This window comes from Amphiura filiformis, chromosome 5 (assembly GCF_039555335.1).
Source record: "Amphiura filiformis chromosome 5, Afil_fr2py, whole genome shotgun sequence".
NCBI lineage: Eukaryota > Metazoa > Echinodermata > Ophiuroidea > Amphilepidida > Amphiuridae > Amphiura > Amphiura filiformis.
In genome coordinates this window covers 13,293,113-13,312,432 of record NC_092632.1, presented here as the reverse complement: position 1 = coordinate 13,312,432, position 19,320 = coordinate 13,293,113, and the positions used below count along the sequence as shown (strand labels likewise).

General features: G+C 38.9%; 1 protein-coding gene across 1 annotated transcript; it reads left to right on the top strand.

Moving 5' to 3' along the window:
- The first annotated feature begins 4,126 nt into the window (after positions 1-4,126).
- Positions 4,127-12,411, top strand: LOC140152664 (major facilitator superfamily domain-containing protein 6-like). The gene is made up of 6 exons (XM_072175114.1): positions 4,127-4,424; positions 4,734-5,514; positions 7,113-7,281; positions 7,508-7,658; positions 8,109-8,312; positions 9,203-12,411. Exons 1-6 carry the CDS (start codon positions 4,376-4,378, stop codon positions 9,457-9,459), a joined length of 1,611 nt encoding a protein of 536 aa, XP_072031215.1. The 5' UTR covers positions 4,127-4,375; the 3' UTR covers positions 9,460-12,411.
- Positions 12,412-19,320: the final 6,909 nt, after the last annotated feature.

The following is a 19,320-nucleotide window of genomic DNA, read 5'->3' as shown; positions in this document are numbered from 1 at the left end:
CGTTTCAAAACGTAAAAAGCGGCCAAAGTTTAAAAAATCTTTCCTGTGTGGCTTTTCACCCTTTTTAAAACTTGGTCCCATTTAGTAAAGTAGTATTAACATGAAGAATGAGTCCTAATTTTTACATGCAACAATGTACTCTTATAGGTTTAAGACTGTTCGAAAGCGGTGCAATATAACGTAGGCTACCGTATGTATTATCAAAAACATTTCAAGGTTTATGTTTTATTATATTGCGTGATCATAAAGAGTAGTAGAGTATTATACTTAGCAAATTGACTGTGTGTCAACCTGCTACATATAGGCCCTACATCTGTACATAAGGCGCAGAATCGCACATGACGATGAAGAATTTAACAAAGTGAGTATTTGCTACAAAATACATTATAACGTCTATACGGAAAAAAACTTCAATTACGCACGAACATTAATTCATTTGCTCTACAAAATAAACATTGACAACTAAGAAAACCACTGAACAAGTAGCCTATAGATGACTTCGTATGGGTCTTTAAAAACTTTCATAAATGGGACCAAGTTTAAAAAAGGGTGAAAAGCCACACAGGAAAGATTTTTTAAACTTTGGCCGCTTTTTACGTTTTGAAACGTTTTTTGGTAGATATTAATTCTTTTTTTGAGGTAAAAAAATATTGCGCGCTAAGTGGTTCTTTGTAGCCATGCGAGGTGAACTAGTTGGATATCCATATTTCGCTGTTAATGGTGCTTTGTAGCCCTGCGGGGCAAACTAGTTGGATATCCATATTTCGGGGTGAGTGGTTTTTTGAAGCTCCGAGGGGCAAACTAGTTGGATATCCATATTTCGCGGTTAGCGGTTCTTTGTAGATTTGCGGGGCAAACTAGTTGGATATCCATATTTCGCGGTTTGTGGTTCTAGTGGTTTTAACGACCCGTAACCACCCCAGTCAGCTGCATACCGCATCCAGCTATTTTAATTATCAAAATACTAGTTTTTTAATGCTATGGGGTAACAGAATTATTAAAAAAATTAATAGCTGAACCCAATAGTTCAGCCAAGGACTGGAAACGACATATTGATGACTTTATATAGAGTGTAGGCCTATTCAAAAAACCCAAGGCGGAACGAGAGTTGCTAAGTAACCGCTATCCGAACCATAAACACACATGCATGATCAGACAACGAGTATTCAATTTCCTCATAGCATCCCACGTTGTACACACGTCAGTCGAATTTGGCGGTGTTGGTTTGTTAGCCCTCCAAGTTATAACATCGTTCACTTTGTGTTGAACATTGTATGTGGGCCTCGCTGTAATAACATAAAGATCAGTATGATCAGTGTGGTATCACAGAGCAGACCCTTGAGAGGGTCTGCTCATTTGGCTCATTTGCATGGCAGTCGGACTCGCCATTGTATTTGATCATTTGTGTATGGAGAGCAATGGCGACCCGTCATTGTATTTGTTCATGTGTGTATGGAGAGCCACTCTTGGAGCCCATGGGACTTAGGCTAGGTCCTCAGGTAGAGTCAGACGCTGTATGTACTAGAAACGCCCATTCTTGATTCTGCGTTCATTCAATGTTAGCATTAAATTTGTATTGCCCGGCGGCCCCGCGTAATGGAAAAACCTGAATTTGTTACATAAAAAGAAATGAAAATTTAAAAAAGCAAGGTTCCACCTGAGTACATATTAAATTGGTGTAGAAATTGTTTTCAAATATATATATGAATTTAGACAAACATACGGGATATAATGAACCTTTGACATGACGCCATGATGACATGATTTTATTAGTCGTTTTGTATAATCATAATACCAGTATTTGTAATTTTATATAATATAGAACTAATATTTTGCATCATAAATGCGCAGTTCATATGCACAGACGATTACTAATCTTCAAGACTTCAAAATAACATGTTACTAAGCAGGTAATAGGTGCTGGCCTTGTCCTATTGTACTTGTTCATTTGTGTATGGAGAGCTCACTGACCTGTTAATAGAGGTCAATGGGATAGCTTCTTTATGGGGCACTTCTCCATCGGTTTCAGGGCGCAGTTCATTGAACTCAGCGGGATTCTATTGCAAGTGCTTTTATATTATTACAAAACGGATCGTGGTTATTGCCTTGACAAATCTAATACATAATTCATACCAGGGATTAATAAATCCAGGGGTGCGGACATTTCATTGGTCGCAAACCACCGGGATTCGATACAAGTTTGCGTTGTAAATGAATGCGTGAATAAGAGTGTCATCCCCTTGGCGCGATATTTGATTTCTGAAAATACTCAAGTTGCCGTTCAAAATGCCTAAAAATCATCAAGATATTGCAATACTGTCTAAAGTGATGTAAAATTGTGGCAAATTTGTATGATTTATCGCACATAATTTCTGCGTAGCGTGGAGAATCATTTACATAGGATTTTGGAGAAAAAATGTGATAATTTTAGGGAAATATAGAATGGCGGAAGAAACAAATAAAACATTTTCCTGGAATGTGTAGACCATACTCTTTCTGTTCCTATTGATTTGGATACTGAAATAATTCTTAAAATGAAGCTGTTGGGTGATTTATGTTGGCGTTTCTAGAGTGTGTCATTATTGGCAAACATCTAGGGATATTGTTGAGAGGGCACTCGATTCACGAGATTTCTTTTGCAAGAACGCCAAAATAGCACGAATTTTGTTGGTTTGCGACTGAAGAGTGTCCGCACTATAGATTTCTGCCATGCACATTAGCTAGTCTCAGTGGGTAAGAAAGTGGCATCTTTTGAATCGTTACGACAAGCCACATAATCTTATGTAAAACTCTGTTGGGTGTTTCGATCATGTATTATGCGTGTTTGGTCAAGTGAGGGTAATTTGTAAAGCATCAACTTGTGAACAAGTCATAGAGTGTTTGATCATGCTGATGATGTTGCCATTTTGGACAACTTCTGAGTGTTTAAAGCCCAAAATGAATGAATAAAATCGTGTATGAGATATTTGCGGGGATATTTGGGTGCATTGGGCACTTATGGGTTGGGTATAATAGATTTCTATGTATACAATTAAGTCTGATATATTTTCGATGGAATATATATTTTCACTTGAAAAGTTAGTAGTTTTCCGAATTGCAATTTCTGAATATTATATAAAAGGTGAGAATAAGACTATAAATGTAAGAGTATGGGATAATTTTGATTGTTAATAAATGCGAAACGCCGGCGGTAGACATCAGCAATATCAGGGATTGCCGCGATTCTTGCAGTAGCTTTTATGAATAGAATACAATAGTGGATACAATAGCGGATACAATAGCGGAACAATAGAGCTCTCTTACGGGCAAATAAACCTCGTCGCGTTTTGCTAAATTTCACTTCTTCTTTTTCATGAACTAACCGTTATTTTTTTAAACTTGTGGCAAAACTTCGACCGAAGTTTTTAATCGGTAGATTTCAGTTCCAGAAGATATCAAGTAAATATTTTCCTTTTTGCAAAGTGGGTAAGTTTTCAGATTTTGGTTTTGTCTCAGTATTGAGGAGGCCGCCTACAATAATTAAATGCCAGGCAAAATCAGTAGCGCCAATCCGGCTTGAAATGTGGAGTGGGGGTGGACAATCGGCCTGAATTGTCAAAAAGTGGCTGACTAAATGGGTCATTTTGTCGAAAGGTGGGGACACGTCCCCCCTGTCCCCCGGGATTGACGCCCATGGGGATAGTGATTTTCAGACCCCGGCCTTTAGCTGCTGTGGTAAGGCGACTCTCAAGTACTCGGATTTCAGTGTTTTGTGTATAGCGGCGGCGCAAGCGCGTAAGAAAATGTTCAAAATGTTATAGGATAGTTTCGTATTTAGCAATTAAATTCCCAATATTTTATGTTGTAGGATATATTCCCCTAAACTATGCCATAGAAAACGTCCTAGCAACAAAGCATTATTCATAAGCCTCATTTAAATGCATGATAAGAAATCTCTGATCCGATAAGTCCAGGTCACGGAAATCGGTTAAGTGCATAGGCCTAATAGACAATCATTTACCGGTAGTCAAAATTCAACACAGGTACGGCAACCATACATTACAACAACAAAAACCAAACCAAAAAAAACCAGCACTGAGTGATTTAGCGCTTAGCGGAATACGCGTTTACGTGGCCGAATGAACAATAATAATGGCTCTTGCTCCAGTGGGCTCGGGTTCCTGTGATCAGGGATATGAGACAACCCTTTGTCTCATATCCCTCCTGTGATTCGGAGCATTCCCATACTAAGCCAGTATTTTAGAAGACAGCGCTGCAACATTCGCCAATCAAAATACTAATTTCAGTCCAGGAAAGTGCCAAATATGGAACATAAATATATGGCATAATAATAACCTCCTAGGACAGTGCTGCAGGCTGGGTTTACTATTTCCCCATGTGGACAACAGATGTACCAGCAGATGTATCCAACAAGGTCAACCAAGGTATGCCCATGTATCCAGTATATACATGTATGCACCCTATCCTTTACCGTGTGAGATTTTCTGGTTTAAAATCGGATGGATTATGCGGTTAAAATTCTAAAACGTTATCCAAAAAAAGAACAAATTCTACTTTGGTTCTCAGTTATATAGGTCGTCAGTTGTAGTTCTGGTAGAAATGTGATTTCTTAACATATACAGTTTCCCAATAGATCACCACATGCAGCCATTCGCTAAGGTTATATATCTTATTTTTCCATACATGGCGTATTTTTCAGGGACTGCTAATCATGTACTGTTCTTTCTCTGCAGTTAATCATGACATCATGGCTAGCAACAGAGATCAATTGGACCGTATATTGTTATCACACAGCTATTTACAGAGTGAGAGTGAAACTACAGGCTCGGATCTACCTGAAATACTACAAGAGTCCCCGCAAGAGTCAGAGAATAGCTACCATGAAGAAACCAAATCCTCTTCGCAATTTGCATTGGTCAATATCTCCAAACAATCAAAGTTATTCGCGCTATTCTTTGTCATAACGCATTTTGCCAGAGAAGTACTCCATCCTTACATTTCAGTGTATTTGAGGCAACTTGGCTTCAATGCCAAAGATATTGGTTACATAGGATGCGTTCAACCATTTGTAGCAGTATTTTATACACCGTTTATAGGCTATATTTCGGACAAATTTTCAATAAACAAATATATTCTTACCGGATCACTCGTGGCTACTGCATTCACGCATATGGCCATGTACTATGTGCCGACAATCAGAGTAAAAGACTGCATAGACATATGCTCTGTCAATATCTCTTCTAGTACAGTTCCCGAGTTCCAGACTGATAATTGTTCGTCTTTTGTGACAATAACATCTCCATCTAATATTACAAATACGCAACGTAACATATACAACACCCATGACCTTCATGTCGTTTTTATTTACCTCATCTTTGTGAATATTGCATCCCAGTTACTAAGTGCTCCCTGGTTTCCTCTTGCTAATGGACTCGTTTTAGCTGTTCTTGGGTCAAAGAAGAGAAACCAGTATGCATATTTTAAAGGTTTCGGCGGATTCGGTCATTGCATTGGGTATGTTTGTAGCAGTTATTCCCTTAGTGATAATATATGTGACCTGTTAGTTACAGCGAAAGGTACTTTATGTCGGCTGCTACATGTGTCTCCTTTTCCAATTTTTGGCAGCAAATATCAACCAATCATGACAATCTGAAGTGGCGGTCGTTTCAAATCACCCCAAAGTCAACGAGGTTCAGGAATGCCATCTCATTGTTAGTCATGATAGTGGGAGTGGGTGGCTAATACATATATACCAACACAAATACAAGACAATGCATTTGTAACCCACCACTTGAACAGGGACTAACCATAGCAAACAACGACTGGAGCTGTACAACAAACAATTCTATAAACATTTATTATTCTCTTCAACAATAGGAGTGATGATTGGTTTAGAATGTGTTTGGCATTAGCAAAGCACCCGACTTAAGATATCTTTTGCTGTAATGGGTCACATAGGTTACGGGTCGAAAGTAAGGTTAGGATTAGGGGTAACTATGACCCTAATTCGTAAACTTCTCCTTTAACCTAAGCCCTATCCTAACCCTAAACATGACTCTAATCCTAACAATAGCTTAACCCTATGCGTAACGCTAACCTTAACCTTAATGATAACCCTAACCCTAATATTGCTACCCTTCCTCCTCTAGATCTTTTCCTGTCGCTACAAAACGCTCAAAAACCGGCAAACGGCTCCATATAATAGTTCGACCAATTCATGCTCTAAATTTAAAGACATTTTTTATCCTATAGTCTGTATACCTTTCTCGAGCCAGTAATTTAGATGTTGTTTTTTATACCTCTAAATGTAATGATGAGAAGCATTTCTTCTTTTTATATTATTTGTATAAAAGAATACATTTTCAGAAAGGAAATGATGCAAGGAATCCAACTAGCATAACAAATTACTGCAACAATTAACAGTTTGTGAGAAAATCTCAATATTTGATTTTACTTTACCATGTTTACTGACTCGAGGAAGGTATAAGGACTATAGTACCTTACCCGGGGCTAGCGTAGGCCTTCGTGGGAATGGCACTAACTTTATATGTTATAATAGTGGTTTGCTGTCATTTTCAGCTAGAAGGTATCCGAAGCTTCTTTGATTTTTGGGTGAAATCCATTTTTGTGTCAATTTTGAATGACACAATAACTGATATTTGAGGTCATTGTGACGACAATCTTGTAATATGTGTACTTACTTGTATAAACGGAAGGAGGAGACCTCAGACCCATACCAATCCATGGTGCCAAAATCATACGCATTAGACGTTTTAGCGCGAAAACAAGAGATCGTGTTGAAACTACCCCCGTTTAAACTTGTTACAAAAACGCCTCGATTAGAACATGTTGAAGAGGGTTCATTTTTATAATGTAGCCTTGCATTACTGCGATTGCTTTTGTTTTATATTGTAACTTTCCTGAATGAGTTTAGGTATTCTGGACAACCTACTCCATTTCCGAAGTCAATTGAGTTTTGTATTTGTACTATGTACTATGTAGTAGGTTTTCATGTTGTTGGGGTTTTTTTAAAATTCTATGCAAAGTGCTTTTTCACTTTGTACTTTCATGAGATCCATTATGTATAATACAAAATGTGGTTTCATTTTCAGGGTTATGGTAGCTGGAGTGACGCTTCATATGACCGTCTATACGTATACCCACTGCTTTATTGATGTAAAGCAAGCAAGCTTTTTGGCATGTTTCTTGATGTATTCTGTGGCGATATTGATAGCTGCTCCTATAGCATGGTGGATGTTTAGTGAGTCAGATGATAAAGAGGTAATCATATCTTATTAGTTAGGTGACATCTTCAGAAAGGAAAAATGTACTTCATTATTCGACATGTTTAGAACCAATGTTAGATTCAATGTTGGTGTATTGAGTTGACACCCGGCATCGAACAGACATAGAGTTAATTAATTGCTACAAATTCTATATTTAAGGCACTACATGTAAATGTGAGATATTCTCTTCATTTTGTTTTTATTTTTATTTTGTAATACAGGAGAAGAAAACAAATAAAACGTACACATTAGCAACCTTCGCTGGTGCTGTCTTGAAATTACGATACATCAGTGTGGTGATTGTTATCACGTGGTTAGCTATTGCTTGCGGTAAAATGAGAACATTTGACTATTGGTACATCAATGTCCTTGGTAAGTCCCGACTGAGTCCCGATGGCACTGAGTATGCGACAAGAATGACAAGAAAGACATTGTCTCGGGAGTTTTTATTTTCACGTCCGGCATTCAAGTTATATAAGCAATGATAAGAAATTTAGATTTGTATTTAACAAAAGGATAAATTATATTATTTTCACCATCGGATTATTTTCCCTTGTTGTTTTTGGCAACAAAAAAAAACCCTCCGTAGAGGGCGCCTCAAAAATCTCTGATTGTATCACAAATATAATGATTTTAGTCAGTCATCAAAGTACAAAGTGCAACACAACAATGTAAAAATCGGCATTTTGAAACAACTTTATTGAGGACCTGGTCTTGACCAAATCTTAGCATCACTTAGTCGTTTAGTTGCTATGTTTAGGTTTTAGTTTTAGTACTAACATTCGATTAAATTGTATTTTACCATGTTTACATCATTTATAGGTGGATCTTACTTAATGATGGGATGGGGTGGCTTCATAAGCAAAGTATGTGGGACGATAACATTTTTTTGCTTGCCCTATCTCAACACCAAAATTGGTCACATTCCGCTATTAGTCGCTGCTTGTATTGGAATTGGTGCCGGTTGTATAATTGCATCTATGATAGAAAATGTAACGTGGATGGTTGTTCCACTGCTTTTTAGAGGTAAGCAGTTTGAATTTTGGTATATCGATGGGTACAAATTTCTTGAAAAATCGGTATATTGATGCATCTACTCAAATTCTCAACAGCACACCCCTACCAAAACCAAACTTAAGTATCCCCCCTCCCACAGCAACGAAAGAGATTTTGAGTATATGAAGGTACTTCTCCTCCCAAAGGATTAAACTTCTCCTGTCGACTGTTGCTGGAGTGTGGTTTATAAAACAACACATCTGTCAATAAAAAGGATCAGTGCAGAAAGTCGCCTGTTCCTGGAGAAAGAGAGTGATTGGCGAAAGAAGCATCTTAGCTGGTGAAATTGTCAACTGTGCAAGGATTTGAGCATTTGGAGAAAGCAATATCATTTCTGTGCGAGGATTTTACGCAAAGGATATATAAATGCAAGTGTACAATGGACTTCTCTGAACAGTGATTTTTTGCCGAATAAGTTAACAAGGATGTACATCAGCTAGCCAGAACATTGTACCAGAACACTATAATCATCAAGAAGAAGACTGCTGGTTAAGTACTAAGTAATATGAAAATTGTGATTGTGTGATTATATTGTATGTGCATTTTGGTGCATTTATTGTTCATGTAAGCTCATGTACCAATCATATTTTACTTTTAATTGAAGACCAGATATTGTTAACTTAATCAAACAGTGTATTATTGTTGTGCATTAGTGGGAACTTGGGAAAGGGGTGATTTTGGCCTAGAGTCATTACGGCTCGTAAAAATAGAAAGTTTAAAAACATGAAAAAAAAAAAAAATGGCTTTTCTGTGTGAATAACTAGGGAGTGAATAACCAAAAGCAAACCTGACATGAATGACTTTCTCCGGATCAATATTTGTTTTATTTTGTTTTAATTTTGTTTTGTTCATGTTTTCAGAGATCTCCATCGCTATTTACGCCCAGTCGCAAGGGGCGTTTCTCGGTAATGCTGTAGAAAACCAATACCAAGCCACCTTACAATCTTTAATGTCAACATTAACATTCGGCGTTGGAAGAGGAATAGGCAGTTTACTTGGTGGGAATCTAATTGAAGATATATCCCCTGAGATGTCTTACTATATATTTGCAATTATTTCATTTATAATGGCAGTGTTTTTAATACTAGCTCAATTATTTGTTAAATCCACGTTGTAACATTTGCATACAAAATAGATTTGTATTTCTTTTCAGCGAAATGTTAGTTTTCACTATTATGTCCACTTTTAATTTTGACCCGAACAGGTTAAAATCGCTATTTAGGGACGCAGCATTAGACTCGATCCTCCAGTCCTCGAATACTCACGCACGGCCGCTCCACTGTGTGGCAAGTTTTTATTTTATTTTCATGCATTTTTACATTGTGAGTTAGGTGGCGAAATGTTTTTAAATGTTGGTGGGGAAAGTTTTTTTTTGCTCATGTAGTGGGTAACGTTTTTTTTTCTTCAAAAACCTCCTACCCCACCCTGAGAATCTTAAGGCGCGTCCTTTGATACCAGCGCATATGACGCCATAGTGTCACTTTGTCAATCGTAGTTTGTTTTGTCCTTAAGTTGATGTGTTATGACCTTCCCGCACGCAGTTGCTGGTCCAAAGACTTTGTATTATAAAGAAAGACTTGAGAACTGTAGTCGTAAGAGAACTTCTTAACAAAGACAGTAAGCCCATACCAGATGCTGATTGTCCCAAACAGCTTTGCTACTCAGTTTGGTGAATTCTTTGTTAATAAGGTTGAAACCATTCGTAATGAGGTTGAAAATATTGGCAATACTTGTTACAATGATAATGTATGTGATGTATATATTAGACAATACTTTCAATGTGAGTCCTAACATACCCATGCTGAATCATTTCAATGAGGTTTCTGTAAGCGGCGACTGTTGAACGTTGTCTCCCAACAAGTCGTGTGCCTTAGATGTGTTATACCTACTTGGTTGGTTAAACAACATTCCACTGAGCTACTTCCTGTTCTTGGAAGAATTGTTAACATGTTCCTGTCATCTCTCTGCAATGCCATGATAGCACCTGAGTTGAAGAAACTTTCCCTCAATAAGATTAAGTTGAAACATTATAGGCCAGTTGCCAACCTGCCTTTTATTTCAAAAATAATTGAAAAGTGCGTTGCTACCCAAGTTCTGGATCATGTGAATCATCAGCTAGCTGAGCCTATACAGTCTGCCTATAAGGCCCAATATAGCACTGAAACTGCGCTTGCATGTGTTCATAAAAACTTCTCATTGTGTGCTCTAGATAACCAGAAAGCTGTCTTTCTTAACATGTTGGATCTCAGTGTGGCATTTGATACCGTGGACTCTGAAATATTACTGCACATATTAGATCAAGACGACTTGAAGGAATGTTCGGTGGTCAGGAAGATATGTATTTGGCTCAGCTTCGAGGTCGCCAGCAACAACCGCAAAAGACATTACAGGATTTTGCTCAAGCTATAAGAAAGTTGACTGATGGCGCCTACGTCGGCATGCCGGAGCAGTCAAGAAATAGGATTGCCAGGGATCATTCATCATGGACAACCTACGAGATCGAGTGCTTCGCCTTGCAATTCATTTGTCTCGTCCCACCACTATGGAGGAGGCATTCCGCGTTGCATTAGAATCAGAAGCATTTTTGGGGATTTTTGTTAGCTGAGAGACAAAAGCACCCTATTTATGCACCGTGGAAACAACTGAAAGGATCAAATGACGGAAAGGACCGTACGACTGAGATTCCGTATCGTCCTTGGCGCGGAAATGGAAATAAAGAGCAGGGGTATCGAGGTCGTGGAGGAGCGAACAGAGGAATGGATGACGATGTAAAGGGGAAAGACGTGAACGTATTGGATGTTTTGAGTGCGGTGCACTTGACCATTACATCGCCTTTTGTCCCCGGTTGCAAGGAAAGCCAGTATAGTCACCCCGGCAGGGTCGCAGGACATGTGGGCTCCGACGCAACAATAAAGCACCCCAACTGCACATATTTAAAGCGCCAAAGATCAGAGTGCAGCAGCTACTAAAGCAAAGACTGGACGAACATTTATTGTCACAGGACAGGTAGCTGAGATTCCTCTTAATCTTCTTGTTGACACGGGTACGTACAACGGACACAATAATTTCCGAAAGGTTTTACAATAGTATTCCTGTCTGATCACGACCAAACATACTTCCAGTAGAAGACCCTGGTGGACAAGCGAATGGGGCCCATTAGCAATACTAGGATGGGCAATGATGAAAGTTACCGTAGGCAACGTCAGTGTGCTCATGCCGGTAACTGTAGCTCAAGTGAAAGACGATGTATTATTGGGAATGGACTTCATGGAATTAGCCGGAAGTGTGATAGATGTAGTGAAGAAGCAATTACAGTTTGGAGAAGAGGTTGTGCAATGTTATACAAAAGAAAGTCGCACATTTTGTTGCAAAGTTACCATTCCTCAAGCAATGACCATTCCACCCGGACACGAGATGATATTTCTTGGGAAAGTAGATAAACTTCCTGAGATGCATGAGGATTAGGTGTAGTTGAGCAAGGTGATAGTAAACTAAGATATTCTGGCGCTATTACATGTATGGCTAGAGTTGTTGTTAATCTGGATGTTAAAAACTGATTCGAACAAAATTCCAATCAGAGTGTATAATCCGACTCTGTCACCACTGCTGGTGAAAAAGAAAACCACTGTGGGAACATTGAGTCCAGTAGTAGAATGGGAAATAGTCAACACAAAATGATGTCGTAAAAGAAGACGAAGAGAAAGTATTATATACTTCATTAATATATTCTTGTTCATTGATTGGTTAAAAGTGGATCACATATCCGTAAATAGGACCTCTAAGCCGTAAATAGTATTTGCAATGTCCCGGATGAGCCGTAAATAGTACCTCCAAGCCGTAAATAGTACTTTTGAGCATGCCTTCCGCGTGCGCGCATTTGATGGGACGGAACAGTTCACGCACGCGAAACTGCCATAGCGTGATTTCGCGCTGCTGTAATAAGCCCGATTTTAGCCTATTCGATTTTTTTTGAAGGGAAAATATAGGTTGTGCTTAAATTGGTCGTGCTGTTCACTCATGATAGAAGCTGGAGAGTCAAAACGTCAAATAATTTTCTTTTAACCAGTCAATGAACAAAGAACATATTATACAAATATTTACTGCTCTAAATTCGGGATCTGGTGGAATCTATTGGTCCCCGAGGTGAACTGGAGACCGTGAGCCTACTATTTTCCCGAGACCGCCAGGTCGAGGGAAAATAGTAGGCTCACGGTCTCCAGTTCACCGAGGGGACCAATAGATTCCACCAGATCCCGAATTTAGAGCAGTAAATATTTGTTTTATATCCTTCATTAATATATTCTTTGTTCATTAAACACAAGGCATAGGCCTAGGCATAAATGTAGGCTAGGCCTAGTCAAGGCTACGCCGGCCTTGCTTTGTTTTGATTGAATGCACAAAGCACGCACACAGTTGAGTGGCTAAAGCTTACCGTGAAAATGCGTGACAACCTCTACAATACCGCCGTGAAACGAGTAATGTTAACATGTTCCCTGTTATTTCACCATCAATATTAAGATACTGATCCTGATGTAACTCAGATTATGCCATTAAACCGCCGTATTTTAGCTGCACTTCTGTCATGTCTGTGCTGCTTAATTGTGTGCTTCGCAAGACAAAACGAATTGCTACACATTAATACCCCGGAGCCGGTACTGATATCCCGCGTATGTGGCGAGTTGCATTGACCACTAGTTATGAGGTCATACGCGCTCCGGGACGCGCTCAGAGGGAGATAGTAAAACTATTTCCCCGGGAGATAGTACTTTGAATAGTATCCCGTTCCCTCATCAATCGGCTTGTTAACAAGTTTGCAAAATAGTAAAACTATTTTTGGTCACATGATACTCGTTTAACCAATTAATGAACGAGAATATATTAATGAGGGATATAATAATGAAGTATATAAAACAGATATATACTGCCTTTATTCGAAGTTCTGGTTAAAACTATATGGTCCCTCGATCGTTGAGATCAATTAATACTATTTATAAAATAGTACTATTGCTCTCAGCTCGGGCCCATAGTTTTAACCAGAACCTCTCATGGCAGTATATATTTGTATAATAATACCGGCGTATCTCCAGGATTTATTTGACTCTTGTATCAAAGCTTTACCAGAAGACCAGCACGTTAAAGTGGCAAAGTTGTTGGTAGAATATCAGGATGTATTCTCCTCCGGGGATAAAGATACCTGAAAGACAGGTTTTGTGAAACATCGGATTGAAATCAATAATTCTCCATCAATCTGACAAAGACCAAGATGAATGGCTCCAGTAATACAAGCAGAAGCAGATAGACAGATCAAAGACATGTTGGATAGGAGCATAATCGAGACATCAGCAAGTCCGTGGGCTTCTCTAATAGTCCTGGTTACAAAGAAGGATGGATCTCGGAGATTTGGCACGGATTATACTAGATTGCTGAATGAGATCACGATCAAAGATTCACATCCGATCCCCCGGATTGAGGAATTGCTAGAGTCATTAGCCGGAGCACAATGGTTTTCTACGTTAGGTCAGGCATCCGGATACTGGCAGGTGGAGTTAGATGAGTCAGCTAAGGGAGCGATCGTTTATGACAGGAGGGAATGGGCATTTTGAGGGGGGAACTCGAAATTTTGTTTGGGTCTTTTGGGGGAAATGCGAAATATTTCTTTGAACCAGGAGGGGGATTGTCAAGTTTTAAATGAAGAAATTCGTGAAAACAAAGAGGGAATCCGAAAAATGCAGGGGAGAACGCGAATTTTTTTGTAGATATTTTTTCCAAAAGGCCCATTCCTCCCTGCCGTAAATAACGATCGGTCCCTAAAGAGAAGTCCGCATTTGTGGTACGTGGAGGATTATATCAACGGACTGTAGTGCCATTCGGACTAAGCAATGCCCCCTCCACTTTTGAGAGGCTAATGGAAAACATAATGGCTGGACTGCAGTGGGAGAGCCTGTCGGTATACCTGGACGACATAATAGTCTTCGGAAAATCCATAGATGAGGAGATGAAGATATTGACGGTAGTATTTGAAAGACTCAACAAGCCAATCTGAAGTTGAAACCAAAGAAATGTGTATTTTTTCATTGGAGCGTGCTGTATCTCGGACTTGATGGCATAGTTTCAGCTCTGTAGCCCAACATTTCTCAATTGCTTCTCTGATAGTATTTCTCCCTGCAGGTGTTTTTTGTTGGTTAAGAGGCAAGCAGCAAATGAGCATCGGGAAGATTGTATTTGGATAAGATGTTTGAGGTCTTGACAAACCAGCTGTGTGATTTGATATCCTTATTTGCAAGTTGGTATATACAGCAATTTCTCTTTCAATTCCATCTCCTCTACAAATTGAACCAAATAGACAGAGTCTGCGCTGATCCAGAATTGCCTCAAGTGGGAGTTGACCTATCAAGTAGTAAACGGCTTCATTTGGTGTACGATCAGGAAGATTCTGAATCTGAGGACTTTCCTGTGCTGATTATTGAAGAGATTCATCTCGGTTGTATTCAAATTGATGATTTCAATATCATGCAGATATCTTGGTATAACGAAGACATTCAGGAGACTGTTGCTAACTTAAGGGTTGACAGTGACACAATTTCTTCCCTGTAGCCCTGCGCCCATGGAGCACGTACATGTTGTTCGTCTTGCAAGTTTCAGCCTGTCGTTGGTATTAAAGCTCTCTGTTGGAGCGACCTGTTGTTCTGAGGAGACCTAGCTAGGTGAGATGCAGTTTCAATTTTGACTGGTGCTCTGCCTAGCTTCAGAGCCTAGCTTGAATGGTTGGACTCCCTTCTATACTTCAATGGGAGTTTTGGAATTCATTATGAGGACATTGCTTTTGTCAGGATGGAGGATGTATCTGTGCTGATCAGCATATGGCTGCTTGCTGAAGCATGACTTGTAGATCAGTCAGAGGCACTGTTTGCGGTAAGCAGGATGTCATCTGCACACGTGGATGAGCCAGCATAAAATTGGTCCATCCAAATTTGGAGCCAACTCCACTTCCCTTCAACATGTTCAAGATGTTAAATAACGGGTTGATGAAGATCTTGTACCCCGGGTCTTGTACATATCAGCCGATGTGCATCCTCCCTGTCTAAGTCCTTGAAGAAGATTAAATTCACTTAATTTTTTTAAAAGATTCAACCGGACTATGCTTAACATGGATTAGTTTTGCTGGACCCGCAACATCACCAACAAGATAGTATTGCCGTATGCAATGATGGCATATAGAAGTTCGATTCAAGAATCTACAGGCGAAACACCGTTCGTGATGATGTATGGGGATTGGGAAAGAAATGATTCAAATGATGCTGCCGGTAGATTTGTTTGATATGCCCTCCGATCCAAGTCATGATGCCGAGCTGTCAACGGACTACGCTCAGAAGATACGACAGAGATTAAGGGCAAGAGAAGTCTTGAAGCATGCAGCCAATTAAGGCTAGAAACGCAAATATGATAACAAGAATTTGTCTTTAAAAAAGACAAGTTCACGGATCAGGTGTATAGTACATGTACTTTCAGCTACTTTGGCCTAACATTTAATATTCATATCTAACCTACTCTGCACTTATTCGACAATAAATAAGTGATATGAGGCTTAATAATGATACATGCGTCTTGACTCTGAAAACAATATTTTTAAAAACCTCATTTTGCATTTAGTTTTTAAGCCCCTCGGGAGCCACCTACAGGATCTCATTTTGCATTTAGGTTTTTATTGTGTTGCAAAGTAGCAAAACTTTCTTTATACAGGGTGTCCCAAAAAAAAGAGGCCCGGCCTCATTGCGCCCTCTTTTTCTCCTATTTCTGAAAAGTTGATTAAATATATTTTGGTATGTAAAGAAACCTTTAATCGTTAGCTTTAATAAACCAAAACAATTATTTCAATCGGCTCACAACTTTTGAAGATATGCCCTTTTGAATCAAAATACCCGTTTTTCACTCTGTCCACGGATAGCAAACAGAGTGGTTGGGATGGCTTATGCTGTGGTGTGGCCTGCACGATCACCAGACCTCACACCACTTGATTTTTTCCTCTGTGGCAAAATCCAAGATCTTCGCAAACGTATTACTGAATGCATTTGCAAGTATCCGGCGCACAAGGATGGTACGCAACGCAATTGATGCAATGAGGACCAGGGCTGAAACCTGTATTTGCCAAGGAGGCAACCAGGTAGAGGGAAGAGCAGCACAGTAAACTCACTTCAGAAGAACCAAAGACAAACCAAACAGCCGTTTAGGGCTACCTTTTATCCTAAAAGAGAAATGACTTATGTTGTAAATAAAAAGAAAGCAAGAAACAACAAAGTAAGAAAGTAAGAAACATAATAAAACAAAAAGGCATAAATTACCAAGAAAAAATAAGTAATTGCAAGTAAAGCAAAAGAAGTCCCATTCGGCATCCATTTTACCCACAAATTAATGACACTGTTAACAAAATCCATTGCCCATAAACCCACCGGTAAAGCCCATTCCATAAATAAAGTTATTTTATAAAGTTATCATTGAGGAATGTTTGATAATCATGCATGATATGTGTACTCCTTTTCAATCTTTGAAGTAGCCAAACCTTCTCCGTGGACAGAGTGAAAAACGGGTACATTTCTTTAAAAGAGCATATCTTCAAAAGTTGTGAGCCGAGTGATATAATTGTTTTGGTTAATTAAAGCTAACGACTTAAGGTTTCTTTAAATACCAAAAGATATTTGATCAACTTTTCAGAAATAGGAGAAAAACAGGGCGCAATGAGGGGCCTCTTTTTTTTTGGGACACCCTGTATATGGCGCAATATGTGCCTGGAAAAGGCTATCCCCTCTTACAACCTATCGACAGGTCTGATTTCTATAATGAGGTGTCACCGGGTTTGCAAAAAGATAATAATACCAAATCTAAACACCATGAAATTCACCACATCACGACCAAGCTCACATTGGGCGCCCCATTCCTTTTTTAAAGAAACTTTTATTAAGCTACCTATATAGGAAACAAATTTGGCTTAACTACGAAGAAAATTGATTTTTGCCTTTATCACTAAAGTAAACAAATTAAACAGCCATTTGCTCTTGCTAGCTTTTGTCAGGGTCATGGTCCTGTTTTTATGACTGACTGAACACCAATATTATACAGGTTTATACACATGGGTTATTACAAGAGTCAATAAACATTCAATTAACTATAGATAATGGACTTAGTTTTGTGCAATGTAGTAATTTTCTGAAGTAAATCGCCTGCTGCATAGTTTTCTATACAGATGATATGTTTATTTTGTGATCAGGCCTGGCCATGACGTGCTAACCAATCAGTTATGTGTATTGTCAGCATGTGATGGCTATAAGCCAATTACAAACATGTTTATAAAAAAAAGGCTAACAAATTCCTACATTTAACAGACTCTTCCCCGGCCAAGGGCTAATGAGTAAGTTGTCAGTGGGGCAAGATTAGATAAAGGCATACAAACTAGGGTATGAGATATTAGGAATTATTTCCTAGTCTCTTTAACCACAGGCTTGGCGGGCTATATAGCTATTCAAGACACAGGATATGTAAGGGATAAACTGTGCATATGAGATGTGGGTGCAAGTGGCATCATTTCACTGCCGTGAAAAAAGGCACTGGATAAATCTGTCCTTGTTGGATCCATTGTATGGCTCCACAATGAAGTACGTAAAAGAGGAAGATGTCCAAAGTTAGAGTTCAAATGGGAAGGACCGCATCTAGTCATAACCAAATTATCTAAGCATCGCCTATATTATTATGTAAATTATTTCTGCCTGGTGCAAGGTGTACAGAATTCAAAGGTCGCCATAGTCAAAGCCAAAAGTTTACACTTCGAGAGTTTTGTTAATTAAAAGGTGGTACATCGTTATCAGGCCTCGGCTTTGTGATGTACCTACCTTCATCAAATCTTGTTAATACACAATAATTGTATATTATAATAATGCTATAATGTTTGTAATGAGATTGATGAAAATAAAGATTGATTGATTGATTGATTGAGAGACAAATCCGACGGGAAAGGTAAAGTTTGCCGGATGAAAAATGAATTACTTCGAGAGATAAATCCGACGGGCGAGAAAAATAAACTTTGTCGGATGCATCATTAATACTCCGAGAGATGAATCCGATGAGAGAGAGATATATAGCTTTACCAGATGAAAAATGAATTACTCCGAGAAATAAATCCGAGAGAAAGATAAACTTTGTCGAATGCAAAATTCACCTTCATTTTGGGTTAAATTGTCTGAAATTGGGAATTTTTAATTGCGCTTCGCGCACTTTAATCTTAAAATTAGTAAGAATTATGGCCAAAATACATTTCTATTTAAGACCAAAAAAGAAACACATTTTTCTCGCGGAGCGGGCAATTTATTTGAGAAAGTAATGGGGTGGGGTGCGTGGCGTGAGCTGGGGAGGGTGGGGGACTTGCTCACCCTGGATATTTTGGGGGAATATCAGGGACAATAGAAACAACTAAGAGAAGAGGAATGTGGGAAAAGAAATATAGAAAAAAAAAGGAAAGAAGGGGAAAGAACAGGAAAACAAAGAGAGAAATGCTACAGAAAGAGCCAAAAGTGAAAGAAAGCTAAAAGAAAGGAAAGGAGGGTGAATAAAAATGAGGGAAGCAAACAGGAAGCAAATGGAGATGGAAAGGAAAAAAGAGGGGGGAAGGCAACTTAGTACAAAAAACACACAGTTAGTTTTTAGGGCGAAGTTAAATGTAGACCATACAGAGGGTTAATTTCATTTTAAATTTCATACTATTTTAGCCAAAAATCATGGTATAACTACTTTAGTAGTCTTTTAGTAGTACCGAATTTTGCCTGAATTTTTAAGCCTACTTAGAAAAGGGATGTATTTGCCGAAACGTGGAGGGGACATTGATATTGCCCCCCCCCCCCATCCTAAGCTATCCTAAACCGTGGTGCCCGTCGGCCTCCGGCTTCATTATTTTATCATTATCAAGGCGTCCCATTTTACCCCCATGCGAAAT

Excerpts from the sequence above, each read along its gene's own strand:
- LOC140152664 (XM_072175114.1), top strand. The coding sequence starts at position 4,376 with ATGTGGACAACAGATGTACCAGCAGATGTATCCAACAAGGTCAACCAA. Across the intron at positions 7,659-8,108 it reads TTGGTACATCAATGTCCTTG|GTGGATCTTACTTAATGATG; the intron begins GTAAGTCCCGAC and ends CATCATTTATAG. Across the intron at positions 8,313-9,202 it reads TGTTCCACTGCTTTTTAGAG|AGATCTCCATCGCTATTTAC; the intron begins GTAAGCAGTTTG and ends TCATGTTTTCAG.